The sequence below is a fragment of the Myxocyprinus asiaticus genome, chromosome 10 (assembly GCF_019703515.2).
Source record: "Myxocyprinus asiaticus isolate MX2 ecotype Aquarium Trade chromosome 10, UBuf_Myxa_2, whole genome shotgun sequence".
Lineage (NCBI taxonomy): Eukaryota > Metazoa > Chordata > Actinopteri > Cypriniformes > Catostomidae > Myxocyprinus > Myxocyprinus asiaticus.
Window position 1 is genome coordinate 44,885,205 of NC_059353.1, and position 19,987 is coordinate 44,905,191.

Sequence of the window (19,987 nt, forward strand, 5' to 3'; positions counted from 1 at the left end):
TGTGAGTGTCAGTGTAAACTTATGCAAGGGTGTTCTAAATGATTGCTAGGGCTTTGCTATGTGGTTGCAAAGCAAACTAGACCGTTGACCAGGCACAGAGACCAGTTAAGACCAGCAAACCGAAGATTACATGTAACGCCAACAGATGCTGAGTGTAATGTTAAGGAGGATGCAAAGAGTGAGAGGTCAGAGGAATGACCTCCAGTGATGAGAAACACTGGATTAGATTGATGAAGGAGTTCCCAGGCTGAAATTGCTCTTTCGGACAGAAAGTGGATTAGCGGGCGGGATGTGTGAGAGGTGACATCAGGCCTCCAAATCTCCATTTCAGCTCTCAGAGCATAAAACCATTACATCAACCCTGGATTAGCAAAACTGACCACCAGAGATGATGATTAGATAAGGAGGGAGATGATTGGCTAATGAGTGTTGTTCCTCTAATCTGCTTATACAGATCAAGACACCGTTCTCAACACCATTACCTACATAAAACATCGTTTAGATGAAAACCTCAAAGTTTTAATGTAAAAATGTCAATACACACATTCATATGTCGACATAAAGATCGTTATACATTTACCCTATTTACTAACTTTATCTGCCTCTAAAACTTTCAACTCTAAAGGCCAATATCATAACCTAACATGCAAATAGCCAATCGAATATTCGGTTTCACTCAGAAATACGTCATATTACGCTTAAATAAGTCAAGTTAACTGTGTTATAAATGCTGTTTCATGTTGTAACTTCAATACTGTAAATCTCTCTTGAAGTGATAGTTCATCTAAAGCCACACAGTCGTCATTTACTCACCCTCATGTTGTTTCAAACATGTATAAATCACTTTTTCCATGGAACACAAAAGGAGACATTAGGCAAAATGTAAAAAAACAAACAAAAAAAAACAGCCTCAGTTACCACTCACTTTCATTGCATCTTTTTTCCAATACAAGGAAAGTGAATGGTGATCGAGGCTATTATAACATCTCCTTTCATGTTTCAAGGAAAAAAGTAAGTCATATGGGTTTGGAAAAACCAACAGGGTTTCATTATTACTTTTGCTAATACTTGGTTAAGGGTTTTTCAAAACCATAAGAGCCAAACAATGACATCACTGATTACGTTACTATATAAGTTGCCTATAAATGTGCACCACGGTCTTTGTTTTATGAGTCTTACGAATTTTGAGAACATATTTTAACATCTAAAGTAATTTAATTCAGTAACTTTATGCCATCACGAGCCGACTTTCAGTTGTTGGAAACAACTATTGAAAAAGTTGCCTCTGACATTACTGGTTCCTGGTTCAAGACCTGGGGGCCAGATTCATGCTATATCGTGTATCCATGTGAGCGGTGTGTGCGTATCTATCAGTGGGCAGGGTTTCACGTGAGAATTGAAGAGGCATGGACAGGGTTTTTCCTGCCTTTAAAATATCACTGAAATTCAGCAAATTCAATGGCATTCATCTTGCATTCAGCACAGATTTATTTTGGGAAGACAACTGGCTAACTGTACATTATCTCTCACATAATATTTTGGTCATATCACCCACCCCTAGTTAGAAGGTATCCAGCTATAAACGTTGACAATTTAAGAAAAAAGATAAGAACATTCTTAAGATGTCTTTTCAGGATAATAAAATATTCCTAACTTTTTTCTTATGTTCGAGAATAAAAAATGAAAATATTAGTTAAAGCTCAAGTATGTAACTTTTTTGGTGTTAAAATACTTCTATCCCATCTTAATATGCAGAGATAGGGCTGTCACGATTATGAAATTTGGCTGATGATTAATTGTCAAACAAATAATTGCGATTATGATGATTAATTGTATCAGAATCAGAATCAGCTTTATTGCCAAGTATGCTTACACATACAAGGAATTTGTCTTGGTGACAGGAGCTTCCAATACACAACAATACAAAACAGCAACAAGACTTTTAAAAAAATAATTAAAATTGAATAAAAAATAAATAAATATTGAAAAGAAAATAAAGTATATATAGAATACACAACAGACAATATATATATATATATATATATATATATATATATATATATATATATATATATATTAGTCTATTGTATATATAGAATACACATACATACATTTTATATATATATATATATATATATATATATATATATATATATATATATATATATATATATACACACACACACACACACACACACACACACACACACACATATACATACACACACAGACACACAGACACACACATACACATTCGTAGTGCAAATCTAAATACAAATCGGTTATATACAGTGCGAGGGAATGTAATGGCAGAAGAGGTTGAATGTGTTGGATAATACAAAACAACTCACGATTAATTGTCATATAAATTGTCATATTTCTTAAGATGCATATCACACACCTTAAGAAGTAATTTTTACTAGGGATGCACCGATCCGATACCTGTATCAGTATCGGCTCCGAAACTGAAGCTTTTAGAAGGATCGGGTATCTATCCGACGAGCCCGATCCAAATCCGATACTGCGTGTTAGTCATGTTCGTTACTGTCAAGCTCCAAAAACGACATAAAAGATCCATAAAAACAGAATTAAAGCAGTTCATTCATTAGGTGCATTTTACCAGAATTTTAATAAGAAGCGAATTAAACTACTGTGAACTTGCCTACAAACAGACACATACAGGACTTCCTGGAGAGTTTAGAATGTCAAAATAAAAGCGTGAGGGTTTAAAAAGTGCACGATTTAAATATATTACTGTTGTATTTAAAATTAAAATTAAAAGTCAATAATAATAATATTAATAACAATTTATTATTACTATTATTATTATTGTCATCATTAGTATTTGTTTACAATTTATAACAATGATTAAGTTGAATGGGTTCCAAACACATTTTTAAAAAAAAAAAAAAAAAAAAAAAACACTGGTTTCTTTTCTACTGAAGACTTGAAGACTGGAATTACTGTTAATTTTGCTGCTACATTATCCAGTATACTAGTTAAGCTATACATTTATATTGAAATAATGTGTAGTGAGAGGTTTGTGTTTCTTTACATATTAAAAAGTACTCCCAATTAGTTCCACACAATAATGTAAAGATATTCTAAACTGATTATGCAAAAAAAACAACACTGGTATCGGCTTGGGATCGGTATCGGCCGATACTGAGATTTCCGATATCGGATCGGAAGAAAAAACGTGGTATCGGTGCATCCCTAATTTACATATTTAACTTCAAATACATAAATCAAATAATAAAACAGGGATATATATTTCCTTTTTAAGGCTTTAAAAATGTATATCATCACATATCAAATATCAAAAGATTTCTAAATACTAAATGTTTCCATTTCTAAATGGCAACTTTAGTTTTGGTCAATTTTACATGTACACTGTTGTTTTTGGAAATTATTTATTTCTATAAAAAATAAAATATAAATTCTATTCTATTTTATACTATTATGTAAAAGTAAAATATTTCTGTCCTAATTTCTTCACTTTCACATGTTATTTTAATGCTTGTTATTTTTTTTTTGTTTATTTATTTATTTATTTTTTCTCCCCTTTTCTCTCCAATTTGAAATGCCTAATTCCCAATGCGCTCTAAGTCCCCGTGGTGGCATAGTGACTCAATCCGGGTGGTGGAAGACGAATCTCAGTTGCCTCTGCGTCTGAGACCATCAATCCACGCATCTTATCACGTGGTTTGTTGAGTGCGTTACCGCAGAGACGTAGCGCGTGTGGAGGCCCACGCTATTCTCCACAGCATCCACGCACAATTCACCACGTGCCCAACCGAGAGCAAGAACCACACATTATAGCGACCACGAGGAGGTTACCCCCCATGTGACTCTACCCTCCCTAGCAACCAGGCCAATTTGGTTGCTTAGGAGACCTGGCTGGAGTCACTCAGCACACCCTGGATTCGAATTTGCGACTCCAGGGGTGGTAGTCAGCGTCAATACTCGCTGAGCTACCCAGGCCCCAATTTAATGCTCTTTGATTAAACCAACAAGCCATTTTTTCTCATGAAGCAAAACCTTTGAGGTTTCGTTTCATCATTTTATCATTCCACAGAAACAGAGTAAGCATGCAACTCCTCCTCTGTGTCACTGTGACACACTGTCATTAACACTGCGTATATTAACCCGTTATGACCAGGAACATTTGATGTTACACGATCATTTAAAGTGAAGCCAGAGCTCTTTGCGTTCACTATCAAAGTTTATATTTGTTTGTTTATATTTTCACGGTTGATCGTGGCGAGCCTCTGCTGATTGCACGTGCATCAGAGCACTTGAGAAGCATTTCACATGTTCTTCCGGATAGGAGCTGCTTTGCTTTGGCTGCTTTTGGCCTCAGTGATGCTCAGAGTTTAACTGAATGACACATAAAAGTGCCATTGATGGCATTTATATATTTACTTAAAATTCCCTTATTTGGGCATTAAAATCTGATTGGAATTTGAAGTGTACAATAATCAAATTAGATCAGCTAGATCAAATAACCGTGATCAGATGATTATTTAATAATCGCGAAAGGTCTATGCAGTGACAACTAAATGTTGCCCTTCATAGGTTTATTTTCTTGAAAAGTGTAATCACTGTGTCTCTGTGGCGCTATTAAAATTTCGTTCTTTTTCTTTGTTTTGAGCGACTGTCTCAAGACTGTCACCAATACCGTGAGTTGGGGATGGGACTATCTGTTTGTTTGATCATCAGAGGACAGGTGGCGTTTTCAGAAAGCTGTTTTGAAAACAAAGTTTATTGTTGCAATTAAGTTTGGTGGCACTAGTGGTGCAGAAACTACATAATTCAGCTTGAAGAAGAATTTTATTCTTAAGAATGTTTCATGAATTGGCCCCCAGCATGTTTACGGCCACATCCTTACTAATAAGTTTTTGTTTGAAAAGGCATTGATTCTGCTACGTTTACGCCTCACTCACATTAAAACTGCGTTTTCCCACAACGAAAATGGAGAGTTTCGAAAACGCTCTCCATTAATGAATACTTTTAAAAACAACGTTGTTAGAAAGAGGAGAAAAAAAGTTTTCAAACAAAAATGGATTAGTGTAGATGTGGCCGAAGGTGATGATCCTGAGCACATCTACAAAACTATATTGTAATTCTATTCTTCAAAAGAAATGCGACAGTTCCAGATTGGGAATCAGCACCGGCAACCTGTTGGTGCAAAGGGGGTCCAATCCATGCACTCTTAAGTTCTCAAAAGCTTATCAGAAAAGCCCTGATCTCAACAAAATACATTCATAACTAAATGGCAGCTCACAGAATAAAGCAGTGCTTATCTGTCTAGTGCATAAGTCAACGAAAATAAGACTGAAAAACCAGAAACTCGATGACCTTTTCCTCTGAACACAAAAGAGAAAATATAAGCAGAAAGAGAGAAGAGGAAAGATATAAAAGGGAGGGAGAAAAACAGCAAAGCTTACAACTTTTTCCTTGAATAATCAAACTCTCCCTCAGGCCGACAGTTGGACGAGGCGGCCTTGGCAGAGAGAAGGGGACAGATATTTGAGTGTGAATCAAAAAGCTGCTCAAAAGGCTTTTCTGGCACCTCAAGGCCGATTCTCAACCCTTAAAGCCCAATCACGTGCTATTCCTGTAGCTGAGAAACACTATCCTTTTCTAGCAGAATTTTCTGGCACCTCAAGGCCAATTCTCAACCCTCAAAGCCCAATCACGTCCTATTCCAGTAGCTGAGAAACACTGTCCTTTTCTAGCAGGAGAAACTGTTTTTTTAATGGCATTACTGGATCACAAAATTGTTATTTACGGATGGCTGTAATTGAAACCGTATCAGAGCCGATTCCACTGTGTTTATCTTGTTATGATAGCAGTAACGTCAGATGAAAAGTGTTGAAGGGGCAGGAAGAGCTCTTACCTGGGCGGCTGTGGGAACTCATTGTGTTGGCAGCTCTTTCTGAAGTGGCCCGACTATTAGAGTAGTGTGTCCTGGCGGATGAGGATTTGAGAAGTGCCTCACGGCTCCTCTAGGGTTTGTTGGCTGGTCACCATCCACTGTTGACTGGACAGACAGGTCAAGAGAGACACGGGACAGGGAAAGAGAGATGTTCAGATGCACACAGCACCCCCTCTGGCCGTAATCAAACTCTGCGTGTTGGTTTCTCTTCACTCAACGGTCGAACTGTCAAGAGCATAAAAATAAAAATGAATGTCACAGTAGCTCCATTACAAATTGTTCCTGTAGCTCAACTGGTAGAGCATGGCGCTAGTAACATAGCACTGAAAAAACAACGGAATTTCAACGTAAATGGAATAAAGTTATTTTTAAATGACCCAATTAAGTAGCCTCAATATGATATATGTCCCTAACATGATTAACTTTGTTCTGTTCACACACAGTGATCAAATGGTCATTGTCCTTTTTCTAGATTGACAAACCAGAGTCACTATTCACTTTCATTCTAATTTCATTATATATTAACCCTGTGAAGAAAAAAATGTGATCTATAAGATTGTCATTTTTTTTTTTGTGTGTTACTCACTTTTCCTTTTGGCCTGTTAACGAGATCAACCAGGGTTTGCCTCTGTCGATCAACTGCTTGATTACGACAGATGTAATGGACACCCCTGGCACAGAGCAAAAGCTCTATCTTGCGATCTTAAGAATCTATATTGGGATCATTCAAATGAAAACTGCGGCTAACTAAAATGGAACCTCATAAGTGACCGACTTCAAACTTTCTACATAGACACTAACTCTGTGTCAGTATGTCATATAAATGCTGACATATCATCATATCATGCTGCCTATCTTTAGGAAATGCCTTCACATTCGGAAGCCTTAAAATGCTGTCTACGTAGGTAGCTCACTAGTTTTGAAACAGAGCCAATGGCACTATAAATTCCACCCAAGTTGAGGTGCACACCAATCAATAGGGCTCTTCCTTTTCCCCGCTGTCAATCATGTACGCCTGATGCGTAGGTTTCCAGAAGGACACGTGACACATTTTTGACATGCGGAGGGGCGGGTGTTGCCCACCCTTACCAATCTGCCACACTGACACATTGCCTCCCGGCCTGCCATATTTGCTGTCACAAAGCGCCACAGGAACTGACAATAACAATCACATCAAGCAGACATAACACAACTAGTCTAATGTAAATTTTTCTGTATGTCCACCTGGAATAAAGAGAACCTGTCTATAAGGATAACAAAAACTGTATCTGGTGCTGTCTAGCGCACAGCAGGACATCAAAGATTAACTGTGTTATGTAACCATAAACATCAACTGTTCCAGGATGAATGAGGCCTCGATTAGAGGAAATTCACTAGCCTGTGAGGGAGCTATAACCCATTTTTCTGCTGCTTACTCATTGTTAAAGGTATAGTTGACCAAAAAATACAAATTCTGTAATCATTTACTCACCCTCATGTCATTCCAAACCCATGACCTTCTTTCTACTGTGGAACACAAAAATAACTAGGGGTGGTAATCACAGGGTTACTGGCGATACGACACTATATCGATATCTAGGTCACGATACAATATAATTGCGATTCTTTTTTGTTGCATTACGATTCAAAACTGAATATATTGCAGTATTTTACTCACCGTTTCTCATACGTCTTCATACAGTAGAACTACAGAGAACATAAACAATCCTTTTCTTCATGTGAGTGTTTCTGATATCAATAAAGTATGCCGTAACAATAAATAAAACAAAATAAAACTGAAATAAAGTGTAAATTGTGCAACTTCTTTGGTTTTTGGCTACTGGATCTATTTGAACATGACAATTTGCCAAACTCTGGATTTGAAAAAAAGGCGGCGGATTTTGAATAGTCTCCGACGCATCCATGCTGTCAATAACATTTCTGTGTTGTGGATGACGTCAAAAGTGTTCCATTCTGTCTCAGTGGTAAAGCATAATAACTCTGCCATCTGAGGGACTATTGCTGAAGTACTAGATCAATTTGGATACTATAAAGTTTTTTTCCCATGACCATAAAATCAATGTTGAAAATTTTAAATAACAATATAAATTTTTGGCATGCTAATATAGATAAAATATCATTAGGGGGAAAAAAATGGCAATACTATAACATATCCCCACCCCACCTCTAAAAATAATAACTACAAATGTTTTCACACACAAATCTGTCTAATGGCTTCAGAAAACTTTGAATATTAGGGCTGGGTATCAATACAATTCACAATTTCAATTTCAATATGATTTGATTTGACTCTGATTCATTTGGGTATGTTTCAGTTATAATGTTCATTTTGCTTACATATGAAAGAAATTATCTACGCTAATGCTGTAAATTATACAGGGAACCTTCTAACTTGGTACATTATATTAATTTTCAAAAATTTCAACAGGGCCCAAACTACGCAGTTCAATTGCTATTTAACAGATATAATAACCAACACAAGCAAAACTGAAGTAAGTTTAAAGTAAAAGCTCAATCTTGGGATTTTAAGAATTAAATATCAGGATCATTCAAATGAAGAGCGCGATTACGGTAATCAACAATCAATATTTTTACCCAGCCCTATTGAATATAGAGCATGAGTTGTATGAACTACTTTTATTATACATTTATGGTGCTTTTGCATAATTTTTAGGCTTGAAAGCTTCCCGTTCGTTGTAACTGCGTGAAAATGAGCGATCAGCAGAGTCTTCAGAATTTCTCCTTTGAGGAAAGAAACTCATATGGGTTTGGAACAACATTAGGGTTCTTACATCAACGGAAGATCGCTTTTGCACTGATGTTTCCGGCCAAACTGAGGATAGACACCAAAGATGGCCGCAAAGTATTTTTATGCCCAAAAGAAGCACTGTCCTTTATAGAAACTATGTGTGAGTAAACCATTGCATGTTACTTATGTGAGTGGACTGACTCGCTGTTAATTACTCGACTGTCTTAAGGAAGCTGGGCGCCATTTTTGTTTCTTTCTGCGTTGGCTCCGCCAAGCGGCTGGAGTTTGTTTTGTGGAATAACACTTCCTTCAAGAAACTTTTGCATTGATGGAAGATCGCTTTTACACTGAAGTTCCTGGCCAGATTGAGAATGGACACTATAGATGACCGCAAAATATCCACATGCCCACACAAAGGATGTCTTTTATAAAGCTGACAGACTGAGTAAGTCATGATGTATTTTTTTTATGTGGCCATCAAGTGAATTTGACTCTTGATCATCCGAGGAACCGGGATGCCTGTTTTATTTATTTCTGTGCTCATACTTCCGCCTAGTGGCTGGAGCTTGTTTTGTGGAATAACACTGCTTCGGGACAGTTGTGGATGAATCTGTTCGTTCTTTGTGCTTATGCCTCCTGTTGGCTGGAGTTTGTTTTTGTGGAGTATTTTCGCAGGACATTGGAATGATTACGTCATCTGCTGCACTCCTTACAGCTGGTTCACTGAACACTTGCAACACTTGATTGTCTGTCCAAGGAAATTGAACGGCTTTATATCAGCTGGAATTTTTTTTAAGGAGGAACACACCTTCAAGACAGTTCTGTGAATGAATCTACACGTTCTTTCTGTTTATTCTGCCTGTTGGCTGGGGTCTGTTTTACAAAGTGTTTTCTGTTATGCAATTTTGTCTCACAAAATCTGTATAGAAGCACCAGACTTGAGCAATCTGATGGCAAAGTTGTCACGGGTGCTCTCGCATGTGTACATGGACATGAATTTAGAGGGATTGATGATGGTTGGCGCTGTCTTGCGCTGGGTTAATGCACATGTTTTTTGGAAAAGGCCATGAGGCATCAGTGTATTACTCCTTATTAATTCAGAGTCTAGGGGACGGAGTCTCAACCACTCTCAAGAGATTATGAGAGAAAGATTTAAACTTGGAATTGGAGGAGGGAAAATGGGCTAGAATTTTAAAAAACATAAAAACTGCATCTAGAGATGCAAGGGTTTTTACATTGGTTCCATTGGACCCCCTCTAAATTGTATAGGCTTGGTCTTAAAGACACACCCACCTGCTGGCGATACCAATCAGAGGACGGAGATATAACCCATGTCTTTTGGGGGTGTGATAAAATACAAAAGTTTTGGTTAAAGGTGCAGAGTCTGGTGAGCGATGTGTTAGGCATTCAGGAATCATTCTGCCCCAGACTCTGTATTTTGGGTGATGGGGCGGTCATTGACATTGAAAGTAGACACATAAAGAGTTGGGTCTTAACCAGTGTCATGATCGCCAGGCAGATCATTTTGAGGGGCTGGAGGTTGGCTGGAGCGCCCTCTTTTCAGGAGTGGTATAAAGTGTTCGTGGAGAAATGGGGTGGGTATTTGTCATTTGTGGATGCGTGATTATTTTTGTTTATTTTTTTGCATGTGTGTGTCTATGTCATTTGGGACTACTGTTATGTTATTGCAGTTAGGGTGGGATTGGGAGGGGTAATAGTTGGCATTAAGTTTGATTCTATGTATATATGTTTTGTCTTATGAGGTACATATATGTGAATCAATAAAAAATTTTGTTAAAAAAAAGAAATGTATATATGTATAAATAACAAATATATGGAGAGAAAGTAGGCAAAAAGAAAGTCAATCCCAGCCAAGAAAATTTGATTTAATCCTAGCAACTCCCAAAACTGACGTGAATTTTCCGTACACACAAGGAAAAGGTGTTACATCACAGGCCCCTGAATGAAGTGGAGCATAATACTCCATTAGTCTGTTTGTTTTAGAGAAGCACACAGTGAAGCAACAATCTTTATGGGATGCCAGATTTTCCAGTGTTTCTCTCGAAGTATGGCGTCTCACTGGGTCCAGGTGGCGTGGATTACATGTGCTGGAGGGACTCCTCCGGCAGTCTTTTGCACTTGCTGTCATCACATGTCTCACATGGCACCGTTCCCGCCCCGAGAGCGTAATGAACAGAGCACAAGTGGACATGCTTGGACACAGAGGATAAGGATCTCATGGATAAATGGGTGGAGACTTTTGCCAGCGCCTCACCGGTGTTGTGCAATTAAATAAATCTTTATTTATAAAATGTTTTGCCCTTAGCATTTTTGCTAAATCCCTCTGAGAAGCGCCAAGTGGCCTTTAAAGGAGTAGTTCACCCAAAAATAACAGTTTTGTCATCATTTACTCCCTCATGTCCTTCCAAACCCTTATTATTTTCTTTCTTCTGGGAAAACTAAAATGAGATATTAGGCAGAAAGTCCAAGTTGCTCATTCCCATACAATGAAAGTGTTATGGAACTCCAAAAAGGACAAAAAGCAAATAAGTGTCATAGAAGCAGTCCATATGATTTGTGTTATTATCCAAGTCTTCTGAAAATATCATAACTGAAATTTTAATTGATAATTTTCCCCCAATGTTTGAAAAAATGTGACCGCAAACGAAATTTGAAAGCGGCAACATTGTTTTATCAATGAAACAATTTTGGTCTTTTCTTCACACAAATCTCTCATTGTGCTTCAGAAGATTTGGAATGAAGCTGTCAAAAGGGCTGAAAAAAGTACATTTGTACTTTTTATTCCATAGAAACCTACTCCTCAGTCAGCATAATTTGCAGAGGTGGCCGTCTACAGGAGGGGTAATGTTATTATTCAGAGTGTTAAATGGAGTGAGCTTCCTATCTGACCCAAACACTACAGCTCAGAGATTGCTGGGCGACTGCATTCGTCCCAAACCACAAATGGCCCCAACAGCAATTCCAGCTTGACTGTGTGAACCACAGTAACGCAAAGTTCATTTGAGGGAAGCCCCTGATATAAAAGTAAAAGTGTTTGGTAGCAGGCAGGGGGGAATTTTGTTTAAAGTGCTGCGAGGAGAGATGCGTTTTCCCCTCGAGTCCAGCTGCTATTCTCAGCTCAGGCCTAACTTAGTAAAAAGGTCTGTCTTGCATGAATTTATATTACCCTTCATGAGCATGTCAAAACATGTTAGCCGTACCTTTTCAAGGGAGGTCAAACATCACCTCTATCAAAACTGCACTACTGGCTTTGCAGAGTAAACTGTATAACTTTTGTATTAAATTTAGGTATGGCTTTTCACAATATGCCTTGCAGAATGATTTAAGGATGATTATCGCATTGGCTTGCTCTTTCTAGCGAGAACTTGCAGGTTCATCTTTCCAAGCTACTGGTTTCCATGCTTTGTGGCCATCACACTATCAGTTATTTCAGCCAAGTTGCCCAGCTGTCACATGCCAAAACAACATAATTCCTACTTCTCAAGTGTCTCAGCATCTTATAACACAGACACACACATTGAAATAAAAAAAGCACCACCACGGAAAAAAATAATTTTTGACCACAACTTCTTAAATTCTTCTGGTTTGTTTAAGAAACAAATGTTAAAAGTGCACTTGACTCGATTTTTAGCACAAATATGTAAAATTTTTGTGACGTTTTGCATTTGAATTCATTTCTATTTTGACTGGATTCCTTCAGTGTTTTCTGCATGCTAATCAATCAATTTGTCAGCCCTAAACTGAATGTATAATAACTGTAACAAGCCATAAACATAGAGATGTTTTCTTAAATGGGCATGGTGGCCTAGTTTTAAAATAAAAACTGTAGCAAGGAACTGTGTGAACCATAGCTTCAGGACAAACATCACCCAAAAGTCGGTCAAGCATCCATTGCCCCTGACTGCTCATGTCTGGGGATGGGTTTAACCTGGGGCACATAGAAGAGATTCATGTGCCCTCAGTGACATTTCAGCCTTTTACCAGCCCGTCTGGGGCGAGAGTGAGACATGGTCGGCCGTCTAGGGTGACCATCATCAAAAGGGTTGATCTGACATAGGCCGACAGGCTCGAGGAGAAAAGTGATGCTACAGAGCTCAGCAGGAAAATGACACCCAATCCAATATGACAGGATGCTGCCTGTGTTTATACAATACTCGCCGCCGCTTGCTCGTGTACACTGCAGGATAAAACAAGACAGCGCAAGACAAATATAATGGCAGTTAGCCATTACACAGTAAAAACAACTTATGCCTGCACACAAGGAGCTAATGAATGTTTAACAGCTATGAATGCACTTTAAAATGAAACTCCAATGAAATATTTTTTTTTAATACTGTATAAGAGCAGGGAATTCAAGTTTCAGGAATTTAAACATTCGAGCAGCATATCAAATAAACGGGAAATTCATTAATTAATTGTTAATGATGCAAAAAGCATGTGGAAGACTAATCAACATGCATTCTTTAATTTTAATTCAAATTTTAATTAATTAATTCTTAAATGCATATTTTGGTATTTTCCAATATTAATGAATACAACAAAACACATATCCTTCAAGTTAACAATTAATTGATTAATTGTTAATGTTTATACTGCTGTAATATACATATACTTAAATGCAACTAGTAGTATTTTTCTTTGTTTAATATCAAATTATTTAAATTTACCATTAATTACTTTAGAAGCACTGTTAACAGAAAATACAATTACAGATACGATTAATTGATCAAATTATTACCAACAAATTAACAGATAGTCGATAAGTCATATTTGTTTTATTTTTTATTTTTTCTCCCCAATTTGGAACGCGTTACTGCGGAGACAGTGCGTGTGGAGGCTTCACGCTATTCCCCGCGACATCCACGCACAACTCACCACGCGCCCCACTGGGAGAGAGAACCGAGAGATTATAGAGACCACGAGGAGGTTACCCCATGTGACTCTACCCTCCCTAGCAACCGGACCAATTTGGTTGCTTAGGAGACCTGGCTGGAGTCACTCAGCACGCCCTGGATTCGAACTCGTGACTCCAGGGGTGGCAGCCACCATCTTTACTCGCTGAGCTACCCAGGCCCCCTCGATTAGTCATTATTAATTATGCATTGAAATGAAAATTCTTGGCCAAAAAAGGAAACTTTTGGACACACTGGGCCGAAAACCGAAACCTGAAAAAATTATTATTTTAATTTAGACTATGTTTGGAATAACTGAACAAATTATAAATGTTATTAATAGAGGTACACCGAAATCACTTTTTCTGTAACTACACATTTCATTATAAATGGCGTAGACAGAGAAGAATTACATAAAATATGTGTAGCCTATTAAAAAATCCTTTATTGTTAACTACTCAAAATGAATAATAATTCCAGTGAATTCCATGAAGCGCACTGTGCATGCAGACTATATATATATATATATATATATATACACACTACCGTTCAAAAGTTTGGGGTCACTTGCCTGAAATGTTTCTCTTGATCTTAAAAATCTTTTGATCTGAAGGCGTATGCTTAAATGTTTGAAATTAGTTTTGTAGACAAAAATATAATCGTGCCAACATTTTAATTTATTTAATTACAAAACTAAAATTTTATTTAAAAAAAAAAAAGAAACGTTTTTGAAATGGATGACTTGGACCGAATAATTAAGAAAAGCAGCCACTAAGTGCCCAGCATATAGACGGGAACTCCTTCAATACTGTTTAAAAAGCATCCCAGGGTGATACCTCAAGAAGCTGGTTGAGAAAATGTCAAGAGTACATTTCTGCAAAATCTAGGCAAAGTGTGGCCACACTGAAGATGCTAAAATATAACAGTTTTTATTTATTTTGGATTTTTTTTAGTCAACATAATTCCCATATTTCCATTTCTATTATTCCACAGTTGTGATGACTTTACTATTATTCTAAAATGTGAAAAAAAATAAAAAAATAAATAAAGAATGAGTAAGTAACCCTTAACTTTTGAACGGTAGTGTATTTATTTATTAAATGCATCCTTTACAATTCACAAAACCACTGAATGGCTTCAAGAGACTTTGAACATAATGCACATGTCATATGGACTTCTTTAATGGTTCCTTTAAGCTTCTTTATTGTCATATTGGAGTAACGGCTATGATGCACAATAACACACATTATAGGATTATTACTTCATTAATGCACTAATAACCAAGACAGCGATCACTGCACTTCTGGGGATGTGGACTTTAATGTGCAACATAAACAATGCTTTTTCCTCTATGTGAGTGTTTCTGTTACCGTATTTTAAAGTAACAGTTTCTGTTCAAATTTTAGGCCAAGATTTTCTGCCTTTTTTTTCCCTCTTTTGGCCAAAAAACCGAAAATAGAAATTTATGTTAAATGTGAAATGTTATGTGAAATTTCAGTGTATCCCTATTATTACCATCACTAGATGAGAGGAAGCAGTTTGCAGTTGGGCTGAATGAGAATTGGCATAAATGAAGCAAAGCTTTCTGGAACTCTCTTCCACTTCTGACCATGAAATCTCTTTTTGCTTCAGTTAAAACCCAGCTAAAGCTCTGTGTGTCACATTCCATTAAAAACTACAAAGTTACACAGCTTTTGAGGGAACTGTATTTCAAAGAAAATTTTCAGCGTTTCTTTCCAGAGCTGACGTGGTACCCTGCGATATGCCACTAAATTCACTCATATGCCACTCTGGCCAAGTGTTTCATTAAGCAATTTGCTCAACCAGCAAACAGATTGTGTAGTTTAAAACCACGCTTTGATAAATGAAATTAAATGAAAGTTCTGTCATTATTAACTTATCCTCTTGTGGTTCCAAACCTTTATGCTATTTTTTTCTGTGGATCACATAGGAGAATTTTTAACAATCTTTAATTTTCAACAACAGCACTGTCGTGAACAAGGCTGTCAAGCTCTAAAAAATCTAAAATAGTCAATACAACTTGTGTGCTATATTCAAAGTCTTCATAGTACAATACGACATAACATACAACAGTTTTGTGTAAGGAACACAAAAAATGTAATCGGAATTTAACAATAATTTTACACCACTGAAATGTAATTTGTGTTAGCGTTAAGATTACAAAATGGCATTGGTCCTTGTATGCGTCACAACGGAGCATGATGTGGCAGTTCAAATACGCAGAATGAGATTTGAGAGCTGCAACAGAGAGGAAGATTTTCAGTGAACAACAACTTAAATTGCATCTGTTTCTCACACAAAGCTATAATATGGCTTTAGATTACGTGGAATCTAGCGCAAAAGTCATATGGTGCTTTTTCAGATCTCGACAGTAAATGTTCTTCAAGGTTTCACCTTTCGTGTTCCACAGAAAAAAATAACAGCATATGGGTTTGGAACTACAAGAGTGTGAGTAAACAGTGACAGAATTTTCATTTTTCAGTGAATTATTTCTTTAACAGTCTGATGAGCATCGCATTGCAAGCAGGTCTTCAACATCTCCATTTCCACAGAGGCCTGTTCATTTTCAGTTAAACAATGAGCAGGAAATGAGCCTTGTGACTGAGAGGCAGAAGAATCTCTCTCTCTCTCTCTCTCTCTCTCTCTCTCTCTCTCTCTCCCCAGTCATTCACTTTCTCCCTGGTTGTTGTCTGCCTTCTGTGTCCTTTATTAGGTCTGCCAGCCCAGCGTTGCGTTAAAACAGCTTCATGCGATGACAAAGACAAAATGGTCACAGTTAGGGTACAATGAGGTTCATATCACCTTGACTGAAACACTGCCCACCAACATAGAGTTTTCATTAAACCCATCATTTAAACAAACAAGCCTTCCATTATTACAATCTTGGAGATGTTTAGGACGCACACGGATTGCCAAATGAACCTAAGCCTCGCCAAGTTCTGCCAGAGCACAATGGAAAACCAAACAAGCACTTTAGCAAACGAAAACTGTGATCAGATTGTGCAGTAGCTTTTGATATCGATATTTATCACAATATACATTTAATTTCATTAATGATGTTGGAGTTGCTGTTCAGTCGATAGCGGTATTTCATTGTCAGTGTTGTCTTGTTAGGTACACAACGATATCATGTTAGTTGGATAGCTAGCTATTGGCTTCCTTGCCTCATTGCTGGTTTACATGACAGCAGGGCTAGGTAGCTGCTAACCATCTAATACTTTCTAGCCAGCTGATTTTATGAACGATTCAGTTAGCTAGTTGTGTGTATAACTTTGACGAAGTGCTTGACTTTTTAGTGACACGCACCTAATCTCACCTAAGGCCCCGTTTTCAACTGGTATTGCAATGTGATTTCATGAGAATGCATATGTATTCTTTTGTATTCATCATTTCACGTATTAATACATTAGGGGCCATTTACACGACAACGTTTTCAACTAAAAACGGAAAACTTTTTATGCGTTTTGGCTGTTTGACTACGGCATTTTGGGGCCTGAAAATGCAAACTTTTGAAAACGATGCCGTTATCGTCTCCGTGTAAACATAAAAAAACACAAATCTGTGAAAACGATGACGTCATGCACACGCATATTACGTATTCAGTCTATAGGCATGCGCGCGAGTACTTCAAAACAATACGCGAGACATTCAATACTACAATGGCGGACTACAGGACTGTGCTTGTGCTGCTCAAGATTTTGAGTTTATTGATGCTTCTCCAGCAAAGTGTAGATTTACTGCACTACTACGACCAGCGATCGCCATCTTCATTGTTTGTATTCACCGCTCTGTGGAAGAATGCTTGTGCGCAGGCGCGTAGTGTTTCTTTACAAAGTGACATCGCCAACTACTGGCCAGGCATGCATAATGCAGCATTTTTAGTCGTTTTCGCAGATCCGTGTAAACGGGGATCATTTTGACAATGTTGTCTTCTGTAAGCGAAACCTTTTAAAAACACAAAAGGAAAACGTTTCCGTTTTTAGTACATCGTTGTCGTGTAAACGTACCCTTAGAAATGTACAATGGTTTCCATGTACTGTTTGAATCAATTAATAGTGAATTCTGGAATTAATCGGTTAATTCCATTGCATTTACAATCAACTGGATTAGTTAACATTTATTTAACGTGGTTGACATTATAATATGACAGTTAACAGTTTCATTCAGTTCTGTGTGATTTCTGCTGCCCTATACAACGTTTTAAAGGATTATATCACTTTAACCAAGACTAAACCTTAAAATGATCAAATGAATAAAAACTCTGTACTCATTTATCATTCATTAAGCATTTAATTTTAATTTTGTTGGCCAGGGGACACAAAAGGAGTTTTCAGAATATGCCAAAAGCACCATAAAACTATAATAAAAGTAATCCATTTCATTTGTTCGCTATAATCCAAATCTTCAGATAGAATTGTTTGAGGAACAGACATAAAATAAAGCCTTTTATTCAACGATCTCCGTCTCCATCCGCCATAGCGCCCTTGCCGTAACCGTCAACCCGCGTTGCTTTTGTTTTCATAATGCAAAAATTGCCGTCTCAAGCAGCACAGATTTTACAACAGTGATGTCAAATGCTCATTGGCTCTCAAGTGTCTCGTGACCGTTTGCAACTTCCGTATTCTCTGATGTATATGTTTGAATGAGATTTGACAGTGGAGTAGGGGTGGGATTAGCAGCTGTAAATATATATATATATATATATATATATATATATATATATATATATATATATATATAACCTACTTGTTACTTTTTTTTATACTGTTAAAAAGTGGTTATGTTCAGGGGTTGGGGTAGGGTAAAGGGATCTAAAATATCTATAAAACAGTAAAAATGTACAAATATATTTATAATAGATTTGTGTATTCAAATATATTTGTTATGGATTTGTCAATATTTTACATTTCTAAAGCTGTTAATACATAAAAATGTTTACATTTTAGATGCTTTCAAACGTACAAACATGTACGTTTAAATGTTACAAATATTAATGTACAAATGGCTACGTATATTAATGAGATCAGGCTGGGTATTCCGATGTGTCTCGGGTGATCTGATCACATGTGGTCTGGCAAGACACATCGCTGTTTACACCTGGTCACTTAAATGTGTCTCCTGTGACCACTTGTGTTCGGATTTGGAGGGGAGGGTCTCTGTTTAATGATGACATACATCAATCACTGGCAGTACACTTAGGAAAAAAAGGTTCTTTGGGGTTCTATATAGAATCCTAGGGTTCTTTACTCAGCTACAAAGAACACTTTATGCCAAAAAGGTTCTATTAACAAAGATTTACAGAAAAAATAACCCTTTTTGCACAAACCCTTTTTGGGTTGACAACTGCTTAATGTATGTATGTATGTATGTATTTATGTACTGTATGTGTATGTATAAATTACATTATTGAATGTTTTGTTTATAAATAGTTTTGAACACTACACTACATTACTTTTGCATTTCATACTGCAGAAAAATACAACTTTTACAATGTACTTCTACAGCTTTGAGTTTGATTAGAAAAGGATAAAGGGCAGTAGATCACATCTAATGTTCTTTCTATTTTAGACGACAGGTTTATACAGTCTATGGCAGGGGTATTCAATTAAAGTTTCAATGTCTCTACATTTCCTTCCCAGAAAAGGTCCAGAAAATAATAACTTGCACGGTGTCAGTAGTCAGTATGGCTTTGAAATTATGTTTTGTTTTTTGTTTTTATTTGGAATAGTTATTATAACCTTCCACATTTTCAGCAATAGTACTTTGTAAAATACAAAAATTAAACAGACAAAATAGTCTCTTCAAAGCAGAGAGCAATATATTTCATAGAGTTCATTAGTCGAAAACACTTCGATATTAATATAACAGGATAAGATCAACATTTGTTTTCAAGCTGGAAGACAGTGGTCCAGTTTTTGTATTTGAATATTTTTACATTCGGAATATTTATTTGTAATTATTTTTACATTCAGATACCTTTGTATGGGAAATAGGAATACTTTTGACTGAGAACATTTAGGTTACTGTATGGGGTAACCCCCAAGAGAAAATGTTGAAAATGTAAAAGTCTGAATGGACCGTTTTTATATTTTCCTAAAGTAAGAATCTAATAACAATAAACTAACAATTTACATTTTAAAAATACAGTTTGCTTAAGTTAAGTATAAATGGGCTGACTATGAAATAATGGGAATGTTCTTATCAGAAGCAGAGAACTCTACTAGCCAGGCTAACTAATCATTTCTATTAATTATAACTAATAATCAGAGATGATGACATCACTGAATAATTTTCACAAAATCAAAACAAAAAACTGTTTGTCATGAAAGGCACGTAACATGCTGATTAATAAAGCTAAATTTA

At 36.8% G+C, this 19,987-nt stretch overlaps 1 protein-coding gene across 2 annotated transcripts in view; it reads right to left on the reverse strand.

Moving 5' to 3' along the window:
* Positions 1 to 19,987, reverse strand: part of LOC127447372 (histone deacetylase 4-like) — a 293,038-nt gene that overhangs the window by 256,543 nt on the left and 16,508 nt on the right. For both annotated transcript variants that reach the window (XM_051709200.1, XM_051709199.1), the window contains exon 2: positions 5,903 to 6,166. In XM_051709200.1, coding sequence (XP_051565160.1) covers positions 5,903 to 5,924 — 22 coding nt within the window. In that variant the 5' untranslated portion in view covers positions 5,925 to 6,166. The remainder of the gene's footprint in view (positions 1 to 5,902; positions 6,167 to 19,987) is intronic.